The sequence below is a fragment of the Lutra lutra genome, chromosome 12 (genome assembly GCF_902655055.1).
Source record: "Lutra lutra chromosome 12, mLutLut1.2, whole genome shotgun sequence".
Lineage (NCBI taxonomy): Eukaryota > Metazoa > Chordata > Mammalia > Carnivora > Mustelidae > Lutra > Lutra lutra.
In genome coordinates, this window is record NC_062289.1 from 94,227,711 (window position 1) to 94,245,955 (window position 18,245).

The 18,245-nt window shown below is 51.3% G+C and overlaps 2 protein-coding genes across 6 annotated transcripts in view; one reads left to right on the forward strand and one right to left on the reverse strand.

Annotated features, from left to right (window-relative positions):
- Positions 1–6,888, forward strand: part of HNF1A (HNF1 homeobox A) — a 19,545-nt gene extending 12,657 nt beyond the window's left edge. The window contains exons 5-10 of one of the 4 annotated variants that reach the window (XM_047697342.1): positions 645–804; positions 945–1,146; positions 2,088–2,279; positions 3,462–3,583; positions 3,671–3,815; positions 5,558–6,888. In XM_047697342.1, coding sequence (XP_047553298.1) covers positions 645–804; positions 945–1,146; positions 2,088–2,279; positions 3,462–3,583; positions 3,671–3,815; positions 5,558–5,685 — 949 coding nt within the window. In that variant the 3' untranslated portion in view covers positions 5,686–6,888. Of the gene's footprint in view, positions 1–644; positions 805–944; positions 1,147–2,087; positions 2,280–3,461; positions 3,816–5,557 lie in introns of all 4 variants that reach the window. The other 3 variants (XM_047697343.1, XM_047697340.1, XM_047697341.1) reach the window with 3 other exon arrangements.
- A 136-nt stretch (positions 6,889–7,024) lies between these two features.
- Positions 7,025–17,749, reverse strand: C12H12orf43 (chromosome 12 C12orf43 homolog). 2 transcript variants are annotated; one of them, XM_047697345.1, is made up of 6 exons: positions 17,596–17,749; positions 12,227–12,269; positions 11,943–12,041; positions 9,377–9,450; positions 8,728–8,818; positions 7,025–8,235 (listed from the first exon to the last, which is right to left on the reverse strand). In XM_047697345.1, exons 1-6 carry the CDS (start codon positions 17,741–17,743, stop codon positions 7,881–7,883), a joined length of 810 nt encoding a protein of 269 aa, XP_047553301.1. In that variant the 5' UTR covers positions 17,744–17,749; the 3' UTR covers positions 7,025–7,880. The 2 variants fall into 2 exon arrangements, with proteins under 2 accessions (XP_047553301.1, XP_047553300.1); XM_047697344.1 differs by having other exon boundaries at positions 7,025–8,238.
- Between the last annotated feature and the right edge of the window lie 496 nt (positions 17,750–18,245).

Here is an 18,245-nt window from a genome sequence, read left to right on the forward strand (position 1 = left end):
ATGCCATGCCATTTGATCTGGCCGAACTTGACTCGGGGCACTTTCATTCAGGTCATTTATTTATGATCAACTCAACTCAATTCCTTTCAGTTCAGTTCAATTCGATTCAATTCCGTTCTATTCAACTCACTATAATCCAACTGAGTTCCCTTCCATTCCGCTCCGTCTGGCTAAATATAATCCAAGGAAATTAAGTTAATTTTGTACAACTCAGTTCAGTTCAATCCAATTTGATTTGATCTGGTTTGGTTCAACTCCAATATGCTCAATCTACTTCAATTCATTTTGGGTTCAATGCAACCAGATTCTAGTTCATTGAACTAATTCCGGTTCCTTCTATTAAACTCCGTTCACCGCAGTTTCAGTTCATCAGTTTCCGTTCATTTTGACCCAAATGTCTTTCATTGCACACCTCCTGCCTATCACGCATAGCTCCGGCCCACGGGGGCCACAGAGCTAGTGAGATGCAGGTCTTGCCTTCAGGGAGTTGGAAGCAGCCAGCCCAGGACCTGGCAGGGGGACGTTCAAGTGAGGTTTGTTGGCCACACACAGAAAGATGGGGTGAATGAGCTAACTAGGGCAGTTTGGAGCGATGAGGGCCACGGAGGGCAGGGAAGTGGGGTGCTGATGCTGGCCTCGGCTCCCGTTCCAGGTGTGCGCTATGGACAGCCAGCAACCAGCGAGGGGGCGGAAGTGCCCTCAAGCAGCGGTGGTCCCTTGGTGACAGTGTCTGCTTCCCTGCACCAAGTGTCCCCCACGGGCCTGGAGCCCAGCCACAGCCTGCTGAGCACCGATGCCAAGCTGGTGAGTGTCCCCACACCCCACAGGGGAGGAAGACCCGTCCAGACCCATCTTCCACCTTCCCTTGGCTGGGAGATTCTGGAGTGGTCCCCAGGGAGACAGTGTGGGGCCTCACCCAGGCTCAGCTTGGTTTCCCCTCTAAGGTCTCAGCAACTGGGGGTCCCCTGCCCCCTGTCAGCACCCTGACAGCCCTGCACAGCTTGGAGCAGACCTCCCCAGGCCTCAACCAACAGCCCCAGAATCTCATCATGGCATCACTTCCTGGGGTCATGGCCATTGGGCCTGGTGAGCCTGCCTCCCTGGCCCCCACGTTCACCAACACAGGTGCCTCCACCCTGGTTATTGGTAAGTTGGTGGGCATGGGGCACCTGGGTGGGAGGGCTCACAGGGACCCCACAGGATCCAGAAGCCAGAGGAGCCACTGGGACTCATTAATTCATTTATAGACTTACTGAGTGCATGCGCTGTGCCAGGCACAATGCCACCTCAGTGACACACAAGGGAGCCAAACAGACCAAAATCTCAATGACTCCGGGTGGGGAGGCAGACAGCACACACAGTACAGACATTATATAGTGTCTCAGCAGGCAAAATGTCTATGGGAAAACTGGGCACGGAAAAGGAGATCAAAATCTTGTAGGTTTTTGGGTGTTTTTTGTTTGTTTGTTTAGTTTTCTTAAGCCCAGAAAGACTTTCTTTGCAAGCACCATTATACAGAGGCTGAATATATTTGACAGATAGGGAGCTACCGGGAGTGGGGACAGAGTTAAGCCGCAGGGCTTATGCACAGCTGTGGAACCCTGGGTCTCCAGGGAACCTAACTGGACACACCCACTGCCCATAAAATGAATTAGAGGGGGGCGCCTGGGTGGCTCAGTGGGTTAAGCCGCTGCCTTCGGCTCGGGTCATGATCTCAGGGTCCTGGGATCGAGGCCCACATCGGGCTCTCTGCTCAGCAGGGAGCCTGCTTCCCTCTCTCTCTCTCTGCCTGCCTCTCCGTCTACTTGTGATCTCTCTCTGTCAAATAAATAAATAAAATCTTTAAAAAAAAAAATGAATTAGAGGCTCAGAGAGGGGGAGTGGCTTGCTAAGACCATGTAAGTTAGCGCCAGGTCCTAGTGCAAAGGTGTCTCCTGGTCGCCCTTCCCCTTCCTCCCCCGCCCCACCAGCTCTGGGAGGGAGGGACAGTGTCCGGGGGTCAGTGCTGGGCCAGTGGAGGCAGTGGAGGCAGTGAAGGCAATGGAGGCAGTAGGAGGCCAGGCTGACTCCTGTTCCTCCCACTGCAGGCCTGGCCTCCACTCAGGCACAGAGTGTACCAGTCATCAACAGCATGGGCAGCAGCCTAACCACCCTGCAGCCCGTCCAGTTCTCCCAGCCGCTGCACCCTTCCTACCAGCAGCCACTCATGCCCCCCATGCAGAGCCATGTGGCCCAGAGCCCCTTCATGGCCACTATGGCCCAGCTGCAGAGCCCCCACGGTAAGCACCCCAAGCCCCACGCTGGGGGAAAGGGTGGGAGAGGCCGGGTGTCTACGAGCAGATGAGGCGACAGGGCGGCTTAGTAGCGCGTGCGTGTGTGTGTTGGGGGCACATGCTTCGGTCTGTGTTTTGGTGACAAGGCGGTCTGCAGGGGCTCAGATGCGTGTCTGGGGGCCTGAATGTCGTGTGTTGGGGTGTGAATGTGCGTGGTCGTGTGTGCACACAAGTTTCTGTGAGTGGGTGTGCATGTGGGTGTCCATTGGTGTTTGTGGGTGCACACCCACGTGTGGGAGGAAGGTCTGATCCTCTCTCTGAAACGCGCAGGGCCCCGTGTATCTCAGAACTCAGTACATCCCTGACTTTAGAGAGGAGACATGGGGTGTCCACCATACATACCACCACACTCCTGGGAGGCCTCGGGGCAGTGTCCTGTCATCTAAGCCCTGTGACTTCTACAGAAGGGAGAAAGCCACGAGCGGGTTCACAAAGACTTACAGAACCTCCCGTTGGGTTCGGGTCAGAGTTTGCCACCAGATGAGCTCAACTGACAGCTTTACAAAAACCTGTTGGTTTTCAGAACTTTCTGGAATTTGGAACTGAGGATAAGGGCCTGTGGGCCTGTGTCTCTGTGTGGGTTTGGTTGAGGGCCCATACTCGTGTGTGTATGGTTTCATCTGAGTCAATGTGAGAATATGCAGTTCAAGTGCTTTTCTGCTGGTGTCTGTGTGTGTTGTCATGGGGCCAGGCTGTAGGTGGAACTCTGGGTTACGTTTTGGAGAGGTGTCCTGGAGGTGGAGTGATGCTGCCCCCCCTGCTCTGCTGACCCCCTAAGGGGGCTACCAACCTTCCCCGCCACGGTCTGTACTTAGTACAGCTACACTGTGCCTCCCACTGCCCTTCACACTTGTCGTCCCTGGGTAGTGGGTGTGGGTTGAGGGTTCTGGGCCTCCCCAGCCTTCCACCAAGTCAGTCTCTGCAGGGTCTTGTAGTTGGGGAAAGGGTCTAGCCCGTCAGTTTTGGAAATCTGTCCTGAGTCCTTAACCACTGCTCCATTGGGCCATTTACCAGGCCCCATGCCCCACTTCCCCTAGAGCTCCCAGCTTTGAGGCCCCCTTCAGAGGGGTCCAGCGTGGCCCAGGGTGCTGTGTCTTTATCCTCCTCTCTCTCCTTCCTCCTGGCCAGCACTCTACAGCCACAAGCCTGAGGTGGCTCAGTACACCCACACGGGCCTGCTTCCGCAGACCATGCTCATCACCGACACCACCAACCTGAGCGCCCTGGCCAGCCTCACACCCACCAAGCAGGTAAGGCCCAGGCCCTCCTGGCCCCTTGCTCAGGCCCCTCCCAGAGAGCACCTCTGTGGGGCTCAGGAGGCTGCTGTGTTCCCCCAGGTCTTCGCCTCGGACACCGAGGCCTCCAGTGAGTCCGGGCTGCATACGCCAGCGTCTCAGACCACCACCATCCACATCCCCAGCCAGGACCCCGCCGGCATCCAGCACCTGCAGCCAGCCCACCGGCTCAGTGCCAGCCCCACCGGTGAGCAGCCTTTCCCTGCTCCCTCGGCTGGGGAGGAAGGTGTGTGCAGCAAAGGGGAGGGCAGCCTGTGCTCCCCCGAAGTGAGCCAAGAGGGGTACGAAACCACAGGAAAATGGGCGTATCTTACGTGACTATCACACTGACTCAGTTGAGGAAAGAGATTAAGTAATCACAAGAGACAGTAGAGGGTACTAAGGGCGTGCCGTGGACCAGAAGCAGCTCATGGGCGTGCTGGTTGGGCTCAGGGCTTGGCACTGTTTGAGAATGTTGCCCACTTTTTAAAAATTAGCTTTCACAAAGAAATCATGGTTTCTGGCTTTTCTTGGAAAATTGGGAGACTCTGTGTTCCCACATAGCAATGACAGAGTGTGGGCTCTCCAGGTCGTCACATCCCCCTTGACCCATTCACTTCCATCCCCGATGCCCGACGTCTGCAATAACGAACAGTGGGCACTTGGGAGTCAGGCTGCTGGGCTCTGGGGCCATGGGTCATCACTTGCTAAGTGTGTGACTGTGGGCAGCTGCTCCCCCTCTGGGGGCCTCAGGTTTCCCCATCCAGCCCTCGTGGCTGCACTGACAGGTACTCAGGGCTCCATGGGCCAGGCTCCATGCTTTATCCACCGGGCACGAGTCGTCATCCCCATTTTACAAATGAGAAGCAGACACTCAGGAGGTGAAGGACTTGGCCTTGCCTCTGACACTGCCTAGGTGGCAGGGCCAGGATTTGCATCCGGGTCCAAAATCAAAGCCTATTCTCTTAGCCATCGGAGTCAATCAGGGTTCTGGTAAGACACAGAACCAACAGGAATACAGCTGGGCCCTGAACGACCTGGGGTTTGAAAAGCACGGGTCCACTTATACGCCAGTTTTTTTCAATATAGCACAGGACGGTAAATGTCCTTTCTCTTCCTTATGATGTTCTTGATAACTTTTTCTTTTCTCTAGTTTACTTTGTTGTAAGAATACGTATATAAGAATACGGTATATAATATCTACAGCATATGTGCTGATGGTTCAGGTTATTGGTACAGTTCTGGGTCAACAGTAGGCTGTCAGTAATTCAGTTTTTGGGAAGTCAAAAGTTAGTTGCACATCTATGACTGTGCAGGGGGTCAGTGGCCCTAGCTCCCCCCGCACTATTTGAGGGTCAACAACATATTTACACGTATATTTAAGGAACTAGTTCACATGCCTGTGGGGCTGGCAGTTGGAAAGCTGTAGGGCAGGCCAGCAGGCTGGCAAGAGAGACAGGAGTCCAGGCTGCAGTCTTGAGGCAGGATTCCTTTTTCTCTAGGAAACCTCAGCTTTGGCTCCTAAAGCTTTCAACTGATTCGATGAGACCCACTCATGTCATCAAGAGAAATCTCTGTCACTTCCACGCAATGGATTATAGGTGTTAGCCACAGTTACAAAACATCACCACTGCAACACTTCAGTGTTTGGCTCAGTGACTGTACTGTAGCCAAGCAACTAACCACACCATCTCACCAGGGCTTCTCAAAAGTTTCCACTAAAATGTTCTTAGGTGGCCATTCCCTGGGGGGCCCCAGAGCCTGGCTTGGGGGGTTGATGAGACCCAAGCACAGAGGTTTGGTTTTGGGGTCTAGTTATCTGCGGCAGTTTGGGAGGTGGTGAAGCCTTGTGTCCTCTGTGCCAAGTGCCCCTTGGGATGGGGAATGGGTGGGCGAGCTGGGTTCAGGAAGGGCTTGGCCGGCAGCCAGCTGTCTCACTTGCCCCTGCAGTGTCCTCCAGCAGCCTGGTGCTGTACCAGAGCTCCGACTCCAACAATGGCCACAGCCACCTGCTGCCATCCAACCACAGTGTCATCGAGACCTTCATTTCCACGCAGATGGCTTCATCCTCCCAGTAACCATGGCGACCGCCTCCCAGGGGCTGGGCCCTGCCTGGAGCCTGCATGGCCTGCTTGGGGGGTGACTGGGACATCTGCGCCTGTGAAACTGTCACTGCCACAGGACAGCAGTCTGCCCTGGAAAATTGTGCCTTGGTCCCTATTCTGCTCTGTCAGCGTCTTAGAAGGGGTTCCAGGGTTCCCTGACCCCAGGAGGGCTAATTCTGTCCACAAGAGGGGACTGTGGAGAGCTGGGAAGCAGAGCAAGACATAGAAGGGACTGTTCCTGATTCTCAGGGTCAAATCTGTCACTTGGAACAGAAGAGAGCAGCCTTTGGACTCTGGTGCTCCCAGCCTGTACCCATGGAGAGCCCTGGAACTCCCAAGGGAACCACACTTCTCAGGACACGAGGCTGTGCAGCTGTGACTCACTGAGCTCCGAGAAGCTCAGGGTCAATGTGGCCCCACTCTGTCCTCTGTGTCCTCATCAGTCCCCTCACCCTGCTCCCCTTCCAGCTGTAGGCTCACATGCCCATTTGTACCAACCCTGTCCCCCAATGACGTGAGCTTTCCCCAAGTGGCTACTCTGATGCCCGCTGCCGGGAGAGCTCAAGCTAGCAGTGACCGCATGCACAGTTCTCCAGCTTCTCTTGTCCTGGACCATCCCTCTCCCTGGTCTCTAAGATGGCCAGTTTTCTTGGCTGTTCTTTCCCTTGGGTATCACACCTTCTAATGCCAGCCTGGCATCTTGCCTCTATGGGAAAGTCCCCCTCAGGGTTAGGAAGTCATCCCTGCCCCATGGGAGCCTTGCGATTGCGTCTGGTTCTGTCAGGATTCTGGGCAGCAGCGCTTCTGGCCTGTGGGGCCCCGCAGCACCTCCCTGGTTTGGGGGAGAAGCCGCTAAGCTCAGAGGGCACCAAGGCCTGAGCACGTGGCAGAGCTGAGGTGCCCAGAGGGAGGAGGGGAAGATCTAGGCAGTTCACAGCCACACCCAGGAGCCTGAGGTCCCGAGTGCCGCCAGGAGAGGCAAGGCAGCTGTGTTAACCCAGCGCCCCATGACCTCCTCCCCCTGGGGCTGCCACACCTCACCTGGCCTTGCAGACCACTCCCACCCTGGGACTGAGGACAGGGCCGGGGAAGAACCAGCGCCCCCTGCAGCTTGCAGCTAGCTAAGGGCGAACCTGTACATTTATTTAACTTTTAGTAAAGGAAATGAGGAACGGAGTAGAGGAAATGAGTACTGGAAACTTCTTGCTTGTCCACACATTGCCCAGATGGGGTTGGGCGGGCAGAGGGAGGTGGAGGTGGGCCAGGGGCCTGAGGGGAGATGGGTCAGCGCACACACTCTCATGTCCCACCTCTGTCTCGCTCTGGGGAAGCTTGAAGGCAAGGCCAGGAAGCCAGAATGTCACCTTAACCCTGAGCTTCTCCTCTTCCCTGTGGAACACTCCTGGTGTGTGAAATCCCGCTTTCGAGCACTGTGATACTTCCCGAAGTCTTGAGGCTGGGGTGCAGGGACGTGTAGGCAGGAGGATTCCACCTGAGTGATGTTTATTGAAACTGTCTCATCAAGATTCAGCATCGATACAGAGGCAGAACCCCGACTATTTTGTTAAGTTTGGGGTCTCTCAACAATTTATTTTCAATAATCTGGTTGGCTCGACACATGATCGTGCATGGTACATTCACAAACGTGGAGGAAAAATATTCTGGAAACCTAGTGGGGGAGAAAATCTCTCAGACAATGTTGTATAAAGTCTGTGTGGCCTGGAGGCAGAAAAAACTCCTTCTGGGCCGAGCCGCCCTTCCCTCAGTTTCTTATGGTTTTCTGCCACACCAGGTTGAGGAGGTGGAAGGAAAGGAAAAGCTCTCCCTTCACTCACTCTCCTCAGACAGTACAGGGAAGACAAGCTTTACCACCTGGTCAACAGTCTTGAATAGGTGGATGGCTCCTTTTTCCTGAGGCCATGGAATGTTCTGGTACCACAGGTCTGCCCCAGCCCCCAGGGGGAGCACCGATGGGCAGGCCTTAATTAGGCTTCTCACTCTACAGCTGTCTTTGTCCCCACCCTTGGGCAAGCCCCAATCATGGGCCAGGTATGCACTTCCTAGCCAAGTCCTTGAACTTGGAAAGGGAGGTGGGGCTTGGAAATGACTTGTCCCCAAAGGGCACCTTGTCCTCCAGGCTAGCTGAGCCTTGGGCCCATATGCCGAGGTCAGTTTGCAGGCGTGGCCACTGTACCCTTTGTTGATGGGAATGGGGAAGCCTCACTAGTCTTCTTGGCTTTTTTCTTCCTTCTCTTCTTTTTGGTCCCAAGCGATGGCTGGTCTCCACTGAGCTTGGGTGACTGCTTTTCCTGCTTCCTAACTGCAGTTCCACTTGTGACGGCGGCGGCGGCAGCGTCCAAGTTGGCACTGGCCTCCTTCTTGGCTTTCTTTTTAAACTTCTTTTTCTTTTTCTTTGCCTCTCCGTCCACTCTTATAGGGCCATGGATAGCAGATTCCTGGAGGATGTCGGAGGCCGACACAGCTGCCTCCCGGCACCGCTGCCATTCCTCCTCGCTGTCCTCACTGCTACAAGGGGAGGGCACAGAGTGGGCACAGGGCCCGGAGCCGCCCCTTACCGCCCTCCGTTTCAGCCACAGGGAAGAGGTCACAGTGGGAGATGGCTAGAGAGTTCCGGCCTGGGAGTGAGGCTGGCCTAGGTTCCAGCCCTGGCTTTTCTGCTTCCCAGCTGTGTGACCTCAATAAGTGACTTCACCTCTCCGACCCTCAGTGTCTTCATCTACAAAATGGGGATCTTACTAGAGCCCAGGCCTCACAGGGATGCCCCAGGAGTGAGGTGTCTGGCAGTAGATGGTGCCCAAGAAGCAATAAAAATCCAAAGCCAATGCCCAACAGAACCTCTTCCCCCTCGCCCTGATGGCACCATTTCTCGAACTACCTGACAGGCTCCTTCTTGGCCTGGATCTGATCAGATTCTGCTTGGCTATTCCAGGGGACTGGCAAACACAGACAATGGTTAGAAAGGAGGGAACACGAGAAGAGGGTATGAGACCTCACCTGGAGCCGGAATGTAATCGCTTTCGGCCAGGCTGGGGAGCAGCTTTCTTCTCGGAGCCTCCCGGGATGGATGTGAAGAAGAGGCGGAAGCCTAAAATCCAAAGGGGTGGGGTCAGCACTGCCAGGGGCTCTCCTCCTAGGGGGCCAACGCTGCCCCGCCCTGCCCTCAGGGAGCTCCGAGTCCAGAGGCAGAGACCCAGGAATCAGTGTTGGCTGGCAACAAAAAGATGTCTTGTGTGTTGAGAGGCACGCATGATGCCTGCCGGAGTCAGGGAACAGGGTGCTTCAGGGAACGCCAGCTGCCCCAACAGGTCAGCAAGCCCTAAGAGGAACCAGAAGCCCGCAGGTGAACCTTCTGCCTCAGGAAGCTTCCACAGTGGCAAGTGGGCTGGGCACGGGACAGACAGACTCAGCCAAGGGCAGCTGGGGAGTGTGGTGGTAAGAGGCCCCTGCTCAGGCTCCAACACCTTCATCTCTCAGAGCCTCAGCTTCCCCTACGGCTTCCCCTGTAAACAGGGAGAGCATCAACAAGCCTGTTTCAGAGAGGGCTGTGTGGATCAGAGAGTGTATGGAAACGGTTTGCCAGCCGGGACACACATCGGGGGTGTGTAAGGAGACAACACCGGGCACTAACAGTATGACTGCTCACCGTCGTCCTCTGTGGGGACTTGCTGCACCTTAGCCTTTGCTGGCTCCTCCACTACTTCTGAGATGGTAATCGAACTATGGAAGGAGGAAATGGTTGATTTAGGATGAGGTCTGGGGTAATAGGAAAAAAATTAAAAAAAAAAAAATTAAAAGTTTTTTTTTTTTTTTTTTTTTTAAGTGGAAGGGACAGGAGAATGTGATGTTAAATGCTAGAGCAGCAAGCATGTGGGCCTGATAAAGGGCAGTGACACCTATAGCCGTAACATGATGAACGCCCCCTCTCGGGGCAAATGGCAGCCCTTCCTTTGTTTGAATCCCACTTTATTCCAGAAAGTGCTGAAGAAGTTTTAAAGATACCCACAGTATAACAAAATTCAATTTCAAATAGAACAAAGCAAAAACAGGCCAGGAGGGACAGACAATGCTGAAGAGAGGGGGCATGGTTTGCTTTGAGCTTCCTGGCAGTAAGCATGAAAAGGGAAATAAGACCAATCTGGAGAATCGTCCAGAGGTCAGCCTCTAGAGCAGGGCAGCCCTGTTTTTTGTTTCTTTTCTTAATTAAAAAAAAAAATTTGAGTTAATCATGGGTTGACATACAGCTGTTAAGAAATAAAACAGAGATCCCATATACCCTTCCCTTTCCTCCCTATGGTAACATGTGCATAACTAGAGTACAGGATTTCAACCAGGAAACGGACACTGATACAACCCACTGATTCTATTTACACTTCAGAGACCTGGCTTTGAATCCTGGCTTCGTTGCTTTCTTGTGGTGTCCCCTCCGGCAACTGACTTCATCTCTCTGAGCCTCTGTTACTTACCTGCACACGGAGAACAGTCACCCTACATCTTAGAGTTGTCATGGGATGAAATAATAGTGGATAACAAGCCCTTAGCATAGAGCTTGGCCACAAGTAGATGCTCAGTAAATGGTAGCTCTGATGATGATGAAAATGGTCACTGACATCAAGATGAGCAGGCAGAAGTACTGAGATCAGGAAGCATCACTCTGGTGAGTGCGGATGAGGTCACCATGCACGGCAGAGAACAACGCTCGCACAATGTCTTGGTGGTGAACACAGCAACGTACTGGGTACATTCTCCTGTTTCTTCCCTATATGCCAAAGGCATCCCTTGGAGCGCTGTGCAGGAAAGGAGGGAGCAGGCACAGAGCGGCTGCTGCCCAGGTGCCTAACTCTGACCCAAGCATCTGACACAGTGGTTCAATGTCGGTCTGCAGGGGACATGAGAATGCTATTAGGACGTAGTAGGTCAAGGCCAGGGATGCTGCTCACTGCTCTACGAGGCACAGGGTGGCTCCCCACAGGCAAGAAAAATCCAGTCCAGGAGTCTAAAATGTCAGGAGTGCCAAGGCTGAGGAACCTTGATCTAACACAAGGAACCAATTAGAGTATCATTTAAGTCTCTTTTCAGAGAGACGCAGAAACACCACAGGGAACATGTTGACTGTGGTTGACCTGTATCCTGCGTGATTTCCACCTGGGGAAAAATCCGATGTGAATCACCACAATGCCAGCCAGGCCTTGTTCACCCCAAAGCCAAATGGTCATGAAGAAAAACTGCTCCCGTGTGTTGAAATGCCACTGGACCGCCCTACACACGTTCACCACATTCTCGAGTTGGGGGACTGGTACTGAGGCTGCGGTGGCTCAGGCTGCGAAGGTCTGGCCCAACATTCTGTCAGTCTCAGAAGAGCAGCTGGTTTATACTTTGGGAGGACACATTCGTCTTTTTGATAAATTGAAGGACAATGGCCTGAACATCTTCATCTCCCTTTCAAAAATCTGGTGGGGCTCTGCCAATCAGGAACGGATGTAGACCAGCGTATCCGGAAATGTGTTCCATGCTACACTTATCAGTCTTCCCTGAAACAAAGTCACTGTGGCCAGATGAGTTTGGAGACTGCCAGGCCAAGCAAAACCACACAAGTCTCTTGACTGCAGGATTCTCAAAGCCTTGAATATCCTATTATGAATCTTAAGTCTCCAAGGGCATAAGGAGGTACACAGATTGCAGTGTTTCCCAACTTCTTTGCTGTTGGACCCCTTTTTTTGAGAGCCATGCCCTGGACCTGGCACTGACTTGAGGAACACTGACTGGGATCTGTACAGATCATATTCTCAAATACAAGACAGAGAACCAGCACGGCACAGGGCATAAAGAAAGTACCCCCAAAATAGTAGTTTTGGCTGTCTCTACTCTTGTGGTGAGAATGAGCTCTCGCTTCTTACGTTCCTCTGACTTTCATGGTAGCAGGATAATGCAGTGCTTAAGAGTGTGGCCTTTAGGGCCAAACACACTTGGGTTTGAGTCCCAGCCTGGGCCTTGTACCCTGTGGCTTCAAGCAAATGTTCCTTCTCCCTAAGAGCCTGTTTCCTCATCTACAGAATAAGGACAATGATAGGACCTGGTTACGAATGTCACAAGGGGACATATGCCACATGCTTGCCCAGCGCCTGTTTGCACACCCTGAGCTCCTAGCCGATGTGAGCCATCCCTGTTTGTATTAAAGGATGCAGGAGAAGAGAAGGGCCATCTTTGGTTACCTGTCCAGCAGGGCTCCCAGTTTCTTGGCTACGTGGGCTCGGAATTCGGGGGTGGTCTGAAGTTCATTGCCATCTTGTTCGTGGTCGTCCACTCTATGCCTACAACACACACGGAAGGACCTCATTTCCCGCCAGCTCAGCAGCACCCCCGCCCCCCAAGGGCAGGGACTCCATGGGTCTTGTTTACCCTGACATCCCAGGGTCTGACCTCATGTCTGGCATGTGGCAGGGGACCACTATTTGTTAAAAGGGTGGATTAAATTTGAACACAGTGTGCACAGTACCTGAGGCTCGGCTGGGTGGCTGGCCCCTGATTATTTCCAGCACCTATAGAAATAAGGAAAATCGAGGCATTTATAGAGGAAATGACAATAATACCCATTGGGCATTGGGCACGACTTACATGTATAACACACTGAATGCTCCCAACAACCTTGTTAAAGGAGTTATTATCCATCTGGCAGAAGAGGAAGCAGAGACAAGGAGATGTAAACTAACTTGGCCAGAGTCAGGCAGCTAGTAAGTGACAGAGTTGGGGCAAGACTCAGGTCATCCGACTCCAGAGCCCCCTCTGAACCACCATGCTGAACAAGAAAGTCTAAATGCGTTTGATTCCAGTGTTTACTGCACACCTACTGTGGGCCTGCTGTGTGCTAAGTGCTGTGGAGGAGAGAGAAGGTGGCTCGGTTACATAGGCTGCGTTTTTCAAGCCAAGATGCTAGGGATGCCTGGCCTGGTGGTCATTCGCTCAACCAGATCCTGAAGCTCTAATATCACCCAGGTGGTGTTGCAGTTGATGAACAATTTAGACACAGATCCCAGCCCTCATGGAACTTCCATTCTAGTTGGTGGATATGGATGACAAAAACCACACAATTAAAATATAAAATTAGATAATGATAAATCTAGGGGAAAAAACAAAGCAGGGGAAGGATATGGGGGAGGGACAAGGTAGGGGATCATTTTGTAAAGGTGGTCAGGGAGGACTTCACTGATAGGTGACACATGAACAGAGTTTTCACAGACGTGAGGGAGTGAGTCAAGTGCATACCTGGGGAAGAGTCTTCCAGGTAGAGGGAAGAGCATCTGCGAAGGCCCTGAGGCCAATAGTTTAGAACCAGCCAAGAAGCTGGTGTGGCTGCAGCCCAGTGAGTTGGTGGAGCAGCAGAAATAGGGACCTTGTGGGGGTCAGAGCAGGAAGGGCCTGGTGGGCCAGTGTGAGGACCTGGGCTTTGAGGGAGGTAAGGAGCCCCTGGAGGATTCTGCACAGAGGAAGGACATAAATGGACTTGGAATTTTCCAGCATGTCTCTGGCTGTGGTGTGGACACAGGCCATGGTGGGGCGAGGGCAGGAGGAGGCCTGCAGCAATTAGGGAGAAGGGTTAGGGCTCTGGAAGCATGTATTTTGAAGAAGTCAGCAGGATTTTGCTGATAGACTAGACGGATGGTGTGAGAGACGAATGAAAGATGGTTCTCAGGTCTCTGACTTGAATAATGGGACAAAACGTGCTTGTGTCTTTAGGAAGCCAACTGGACAAAATGATCACTTGGTAATTCTGGGCCCCGAGCAGGGCCTCATGGTCTTGAATCAATCCAGGGCACGCAGTTCACGTGTGGTCTGTGTCAAACATGTTCTGGAGAACAGCCCAGAATGCAGAGTGCCCGATGCTCCTGCAGCTGGGGAACCTGCAAGCCTGGGATGGACCCAGTCCTGCCTTCTGAGCACACACGCACAAGGAGGAGGAGTATCTCCTCCAGCATGACTACAGAGCAAGGGCAGTGATGGCTAATGTCCTGGAACAGCAACAGTATGAGGCCCCAGGCCCCAGAAGACAGGGTTCAGTTTTGGTTCTTCCACTGTGACTCCAGACATGTCACTTTATTTCCCTGAGGCTTTGTTTTTGTCATCTATAAAATGGGGAGAAGACCACCAATTTCCCAGAGTTAGTGTGAGGACATAGTGAAGTTTTACTCTGTTTCAGAAACTATTTTTTTTTTAAAGCTTTTATTTATTTATTTGACAGACAGATCACAAGTAGGCAGAGAGGCAGGCAGAGAGAGAGAGAGGAGGAAGCAGGCTCCCCGCTGAGCAGAGAGCCAGATCCAGGACCCTGGGATCATGACCTGAGCCGAAAGCAGAGGTTTTAACCCACTGAGACACCCAGGCGCCCCTCGGACACTTTGTTTGCATGTCTATCTCCTCCCTGGATTTGTAAGCCACTGGAGCACATGGTCCACCTCTTGTTATCTTTACATCTCCAGCTCTGGGTGTAGTGCTTTGGTGTGAAAGATAGGTTGCATAAAGTAATCAAAGCGTGTACTGCCCCAAATGTAAGTGGTTTGTGGTATGTGTGATCATTCCTGGATTAAAGAGCTCATTACAGGATTAAAAAGCTGTATCAGGGGTTACATTAATAATACAGTCACTTTGGGGTGCCTGGGTGGCTCAGTCAGTTAAGTGTCCAACTCTATTTCTGCTCATCACAATCTCCATGTTGTGGAATTGAGTCTGGTGTCAGGCTCTGGGCTGGGCATCGAGCCCACTTAAGATTCTCTCTCTCCCTTTATCTCCCCACCAACTTGTGTGCGCATACTCTCTCTTTCTCTTTCAAAAAAAAATCTTAATACTACAGTGACCTACATTTCCACATGGTCATGGACCAAAGGGTGGGAGTTTTGCCCACAACAGGCACTTGTCTGTGGCAGGGAGTGACAAGAACGAACAGCAGTTAATAGCATAGGCTTAGAGTCAGAAAGACTCTGGCACCTACAAGCTGGATGACCTTTCTGAGCATTCACTTTCTCATCTGTAAAATGGGGCTAGTAATTGCTAGAATGGATTGCTGGAAGAATTAAACTAGACAATGAACATGAAGTGTTTAGAGCAGGGCACACGGGGCACTTGGGTGGCTCAGTCGGTTAAGTGTTCAACTCTTGATTTTGGCTCAGGTCATGATCTCAGGGTTGTGAGATGTTGGCTTAGCGCAGAATCTTGCTTAAGTTTCTCTCTTCCTCTGCTCCTTCCCCTCCCCCGCCCCCACACAAGCGCCCTCCTTCCCGCTCTCTCTCAAGTAAATAAAATCTTTAAAAATAAAAATAAAAATAAAAAAAGAACAGGGCACACAGTAAACTCTCAACTCATGGTGGCTACTATTAGAATGGCCCAAGAATGTATGTTAAGTGTTCAGTATTCTTCCTGGCACACATAAGGTGCTTAATAAGTAACAGGGCTTATTATCAGCAGCTACATCTACTTTGGTTAGCAGAAGGTTTATGATTTCACAAAAACAGTGAGTCGTAAAGCAGATATCTTAGATGCCTCTATTCCCATGTACACCTCCTCACTAGCTTGTCAAAGCTGTTCATGTTTGAGACTCCCAACAATCCTAGGACTTAGGCATTTCATACATGAGGAAACTGTGGCTCTCAGAAATTATTTTACTTGTCTGGGGTCAGCTTCAGAGCTCCACAGAGAAATCCATTCTGTCAAGGCAGAAACAACTGGACTGGAATTCTGGTTGGATCTCAGTCCCTCACTCATCAGAGAAGTGTCTCTCTGGCAAGTTCATTCATGTAAGAACTATTTTCCTGAACACTGTGCTAAGCTCTGGGGATACCATGGTGAGTGACAGGCCAGATCCCAGCCTTTGTTAAGTTCACGTCACATAACCTCTCACTAAAATATTTGTGGAGAAAGTCAGGCCAGGGTTAACTCACCCACAAATGCTAGGGATGCAGGGATGGAAGGAAAAAGTGATAAGTGGCAAGAGTAGGGGAAAAGGAAGCACCATTTATGAAGGGAATCGCACAAGGTATGATGGTGACACTGTGAAGACATATAACCAGCTTTTCTGAAGAGGTGGTTATCTCAGCTATATCACAGGGTAAGCAGGAGTTAAGCAGGAGAGAGAAAGCGGTCCATGTAGAGAGAGCAATCATAAAACTACTACCACTTATTGGGTCTTTAATATGTGCCAAGCATTGTAGAGGTATCATCTCCTTGGGGAGGGGAGGGACCACCATTACCCTTACAAGTGCCTTACAAGTGCCTTGCCCATATTCTCACTGCTAGTGAATGATGGAGTTGGCAAGGCAGACCTGTATGCAGAGCTGAAGAGAAAAGTGCTGAGTTATGGTGTCCAGAGATGAGAGGATATAATATGGTTTGGAGTCTACCTATGGGAAATGCAATGTGGCAGGACAGGAGGAAGGGAGAGGCAGGCAGGGAATGGATTGAAGATTAATTACCAAAGGGCGTGTAAGTCCTTTTAAACAAATGTGGGGGGTTCTTAACCTTGCTTTGCTATGGCCTGCTTTAGCAGTCTGGTGAAGCCTTGAGCCTCCTCAGAATAATGTTTGAAATGCATAAAACACAACACATATGATTACAAAGAAAACCAATGATACAGAAATCCAGTTACCATTATTCGTTTAAAAAAAAAAAATGGCACATTACGGAGTAAGGGACAGGTGAGGCTAGGTAGGGAGAGACAGGTAGGGGGCTATGTGACCAGGCTCATGCAGGGTACTATGTAACCAGGCTCACAGAAATCCCAGAAGTGGAGAAATGTTATAGATAAGATATTAACCAGAGAGCAGGGAACAAAACAAACCCACCTTGTTTGTTTTAAATATAGACAAGATATTTTCATAATATTTACAAATCCATCTTGTTTGCCTTAAATGTTCTAGACAAAATATTTACCAATAAAAGCCCTCAGTGGCAACCCATTCCAGATCCCTCACTCTAGAAAGCTTTCCCCTCTGTTCGCACCTTCCCTTAATAATCCTTCACTTAATTTCACCCTTTGTCTGCCAGATCCATTTTTTGACTTTGTGAGAAAAGAACCCGGCAACATTACTACATGTGCTTCTTTATTAATGCATACATAGTCTTTATTAAGGCATTAAGTAAGATCTACCGATCGGTCTAAAAATGACTGCAATTTTAAAGCAGGGACGACTGTAAATTATCTTTTCCTAATATTTTCCTGTGAATACAATGGTGTTTTGATACATTTGCAGACTGCAATGGGATATGAAAATCTGTGATTTTGTCAGGACAAAGTAACAGGTGTTGCCCAAACGACTGTAGTTGTTTTGCTCACATGCATGACAGAAAGGGATGCTAAATTTCAAATGCAGGTTAATGAAAGTAAAGGTAAAATATTTTTCCGATTCCAAAGTCACGGATCTTCTAGATTCTACCCATGACTAGGAATCCCTATGTTGAAGGGCTTTGGATTCATTCTCAGGGTTGTAGTCACGGTCAGACACGTGTAGGACTAAGCTCGCTGGCAGCGCCAAGGTCTGAGAATGAGCTGGACGCGGGGTTAAGGCTGGAGACCGGTATACAGAAAGGGGGCTGTTGCAGTCATCTTGGAAGAGGTGGCGGGCTGCCAGAGTGCGGCAGTAACGATGGACCAAAGGAAACAGAGTCGAGACATTCAGGTGCCTCAGTTTCCCTGACTGGGATAATGGAGCAACCCTCCCTCTTGCTGCCTGCTCTTTGAATAGGGGTTCCACCCAGTCCCTGAAGCTTTCTCAGGGAGAGAATGGAGTCCGGATAACACCCTCCTCACCATCTGTCCTCTGAGACCCCGGGATAAGATCCCACGCCTTTCCGCCAGACTCCCAGAGTACAGTGTCCTACCGGCTCTTGACTTCTCATGCCGTCTCTGGTGCTGCTCCAAGCCCCAGGCCGGCATCGCCGCCTCCCGGCACCGTGCCAGCTCTTCCGCATCGCTGCCGCTGCTGTTGCTGCTCTCCAAATCGCTCAGGTTGGCACGGGGCGCCGCCATCTTGAACTACCGCAAAGGATTGTGGGGAGCGCTCCTACTGGCGAACCTTCTCTGCACCCGCAGGAGGGCGGGGGAACGCAAGGTTTTGTGGGGATTGTAGTTCTTCGACGCCGGCCGCCTGGGACACGAACTACCCTGAGAGTTTTCTCAAACGTGAGAGCTAGAAGGGCTTAAGAGGTGAACTTCTCCATCCTTTTCTTGATGAGGCAAATGAGATCCACAGAGGAGAAGGAATTGCCTAAGGTCCTACGGGGAGTTAATTACAAAACCAGCATTGGTTCTTAGGCTTTGATCCAATGTAATTTCAATATTATCCATTTATTCCAGTAATTCCCAAATTCTTCTACGCATCAGAAACACCATAGGGAACTTATTAAAACTCGGATTGTTGTGTCCAACAAAAATTAACCAAAGGAGGGCGCCTGGGTGGCTCATTCAGTTAAGCACCTGCCTTTGGCTCAGGTCATGATCCCAGGGTTCTGGAATGGTGGGCATCTGGTTC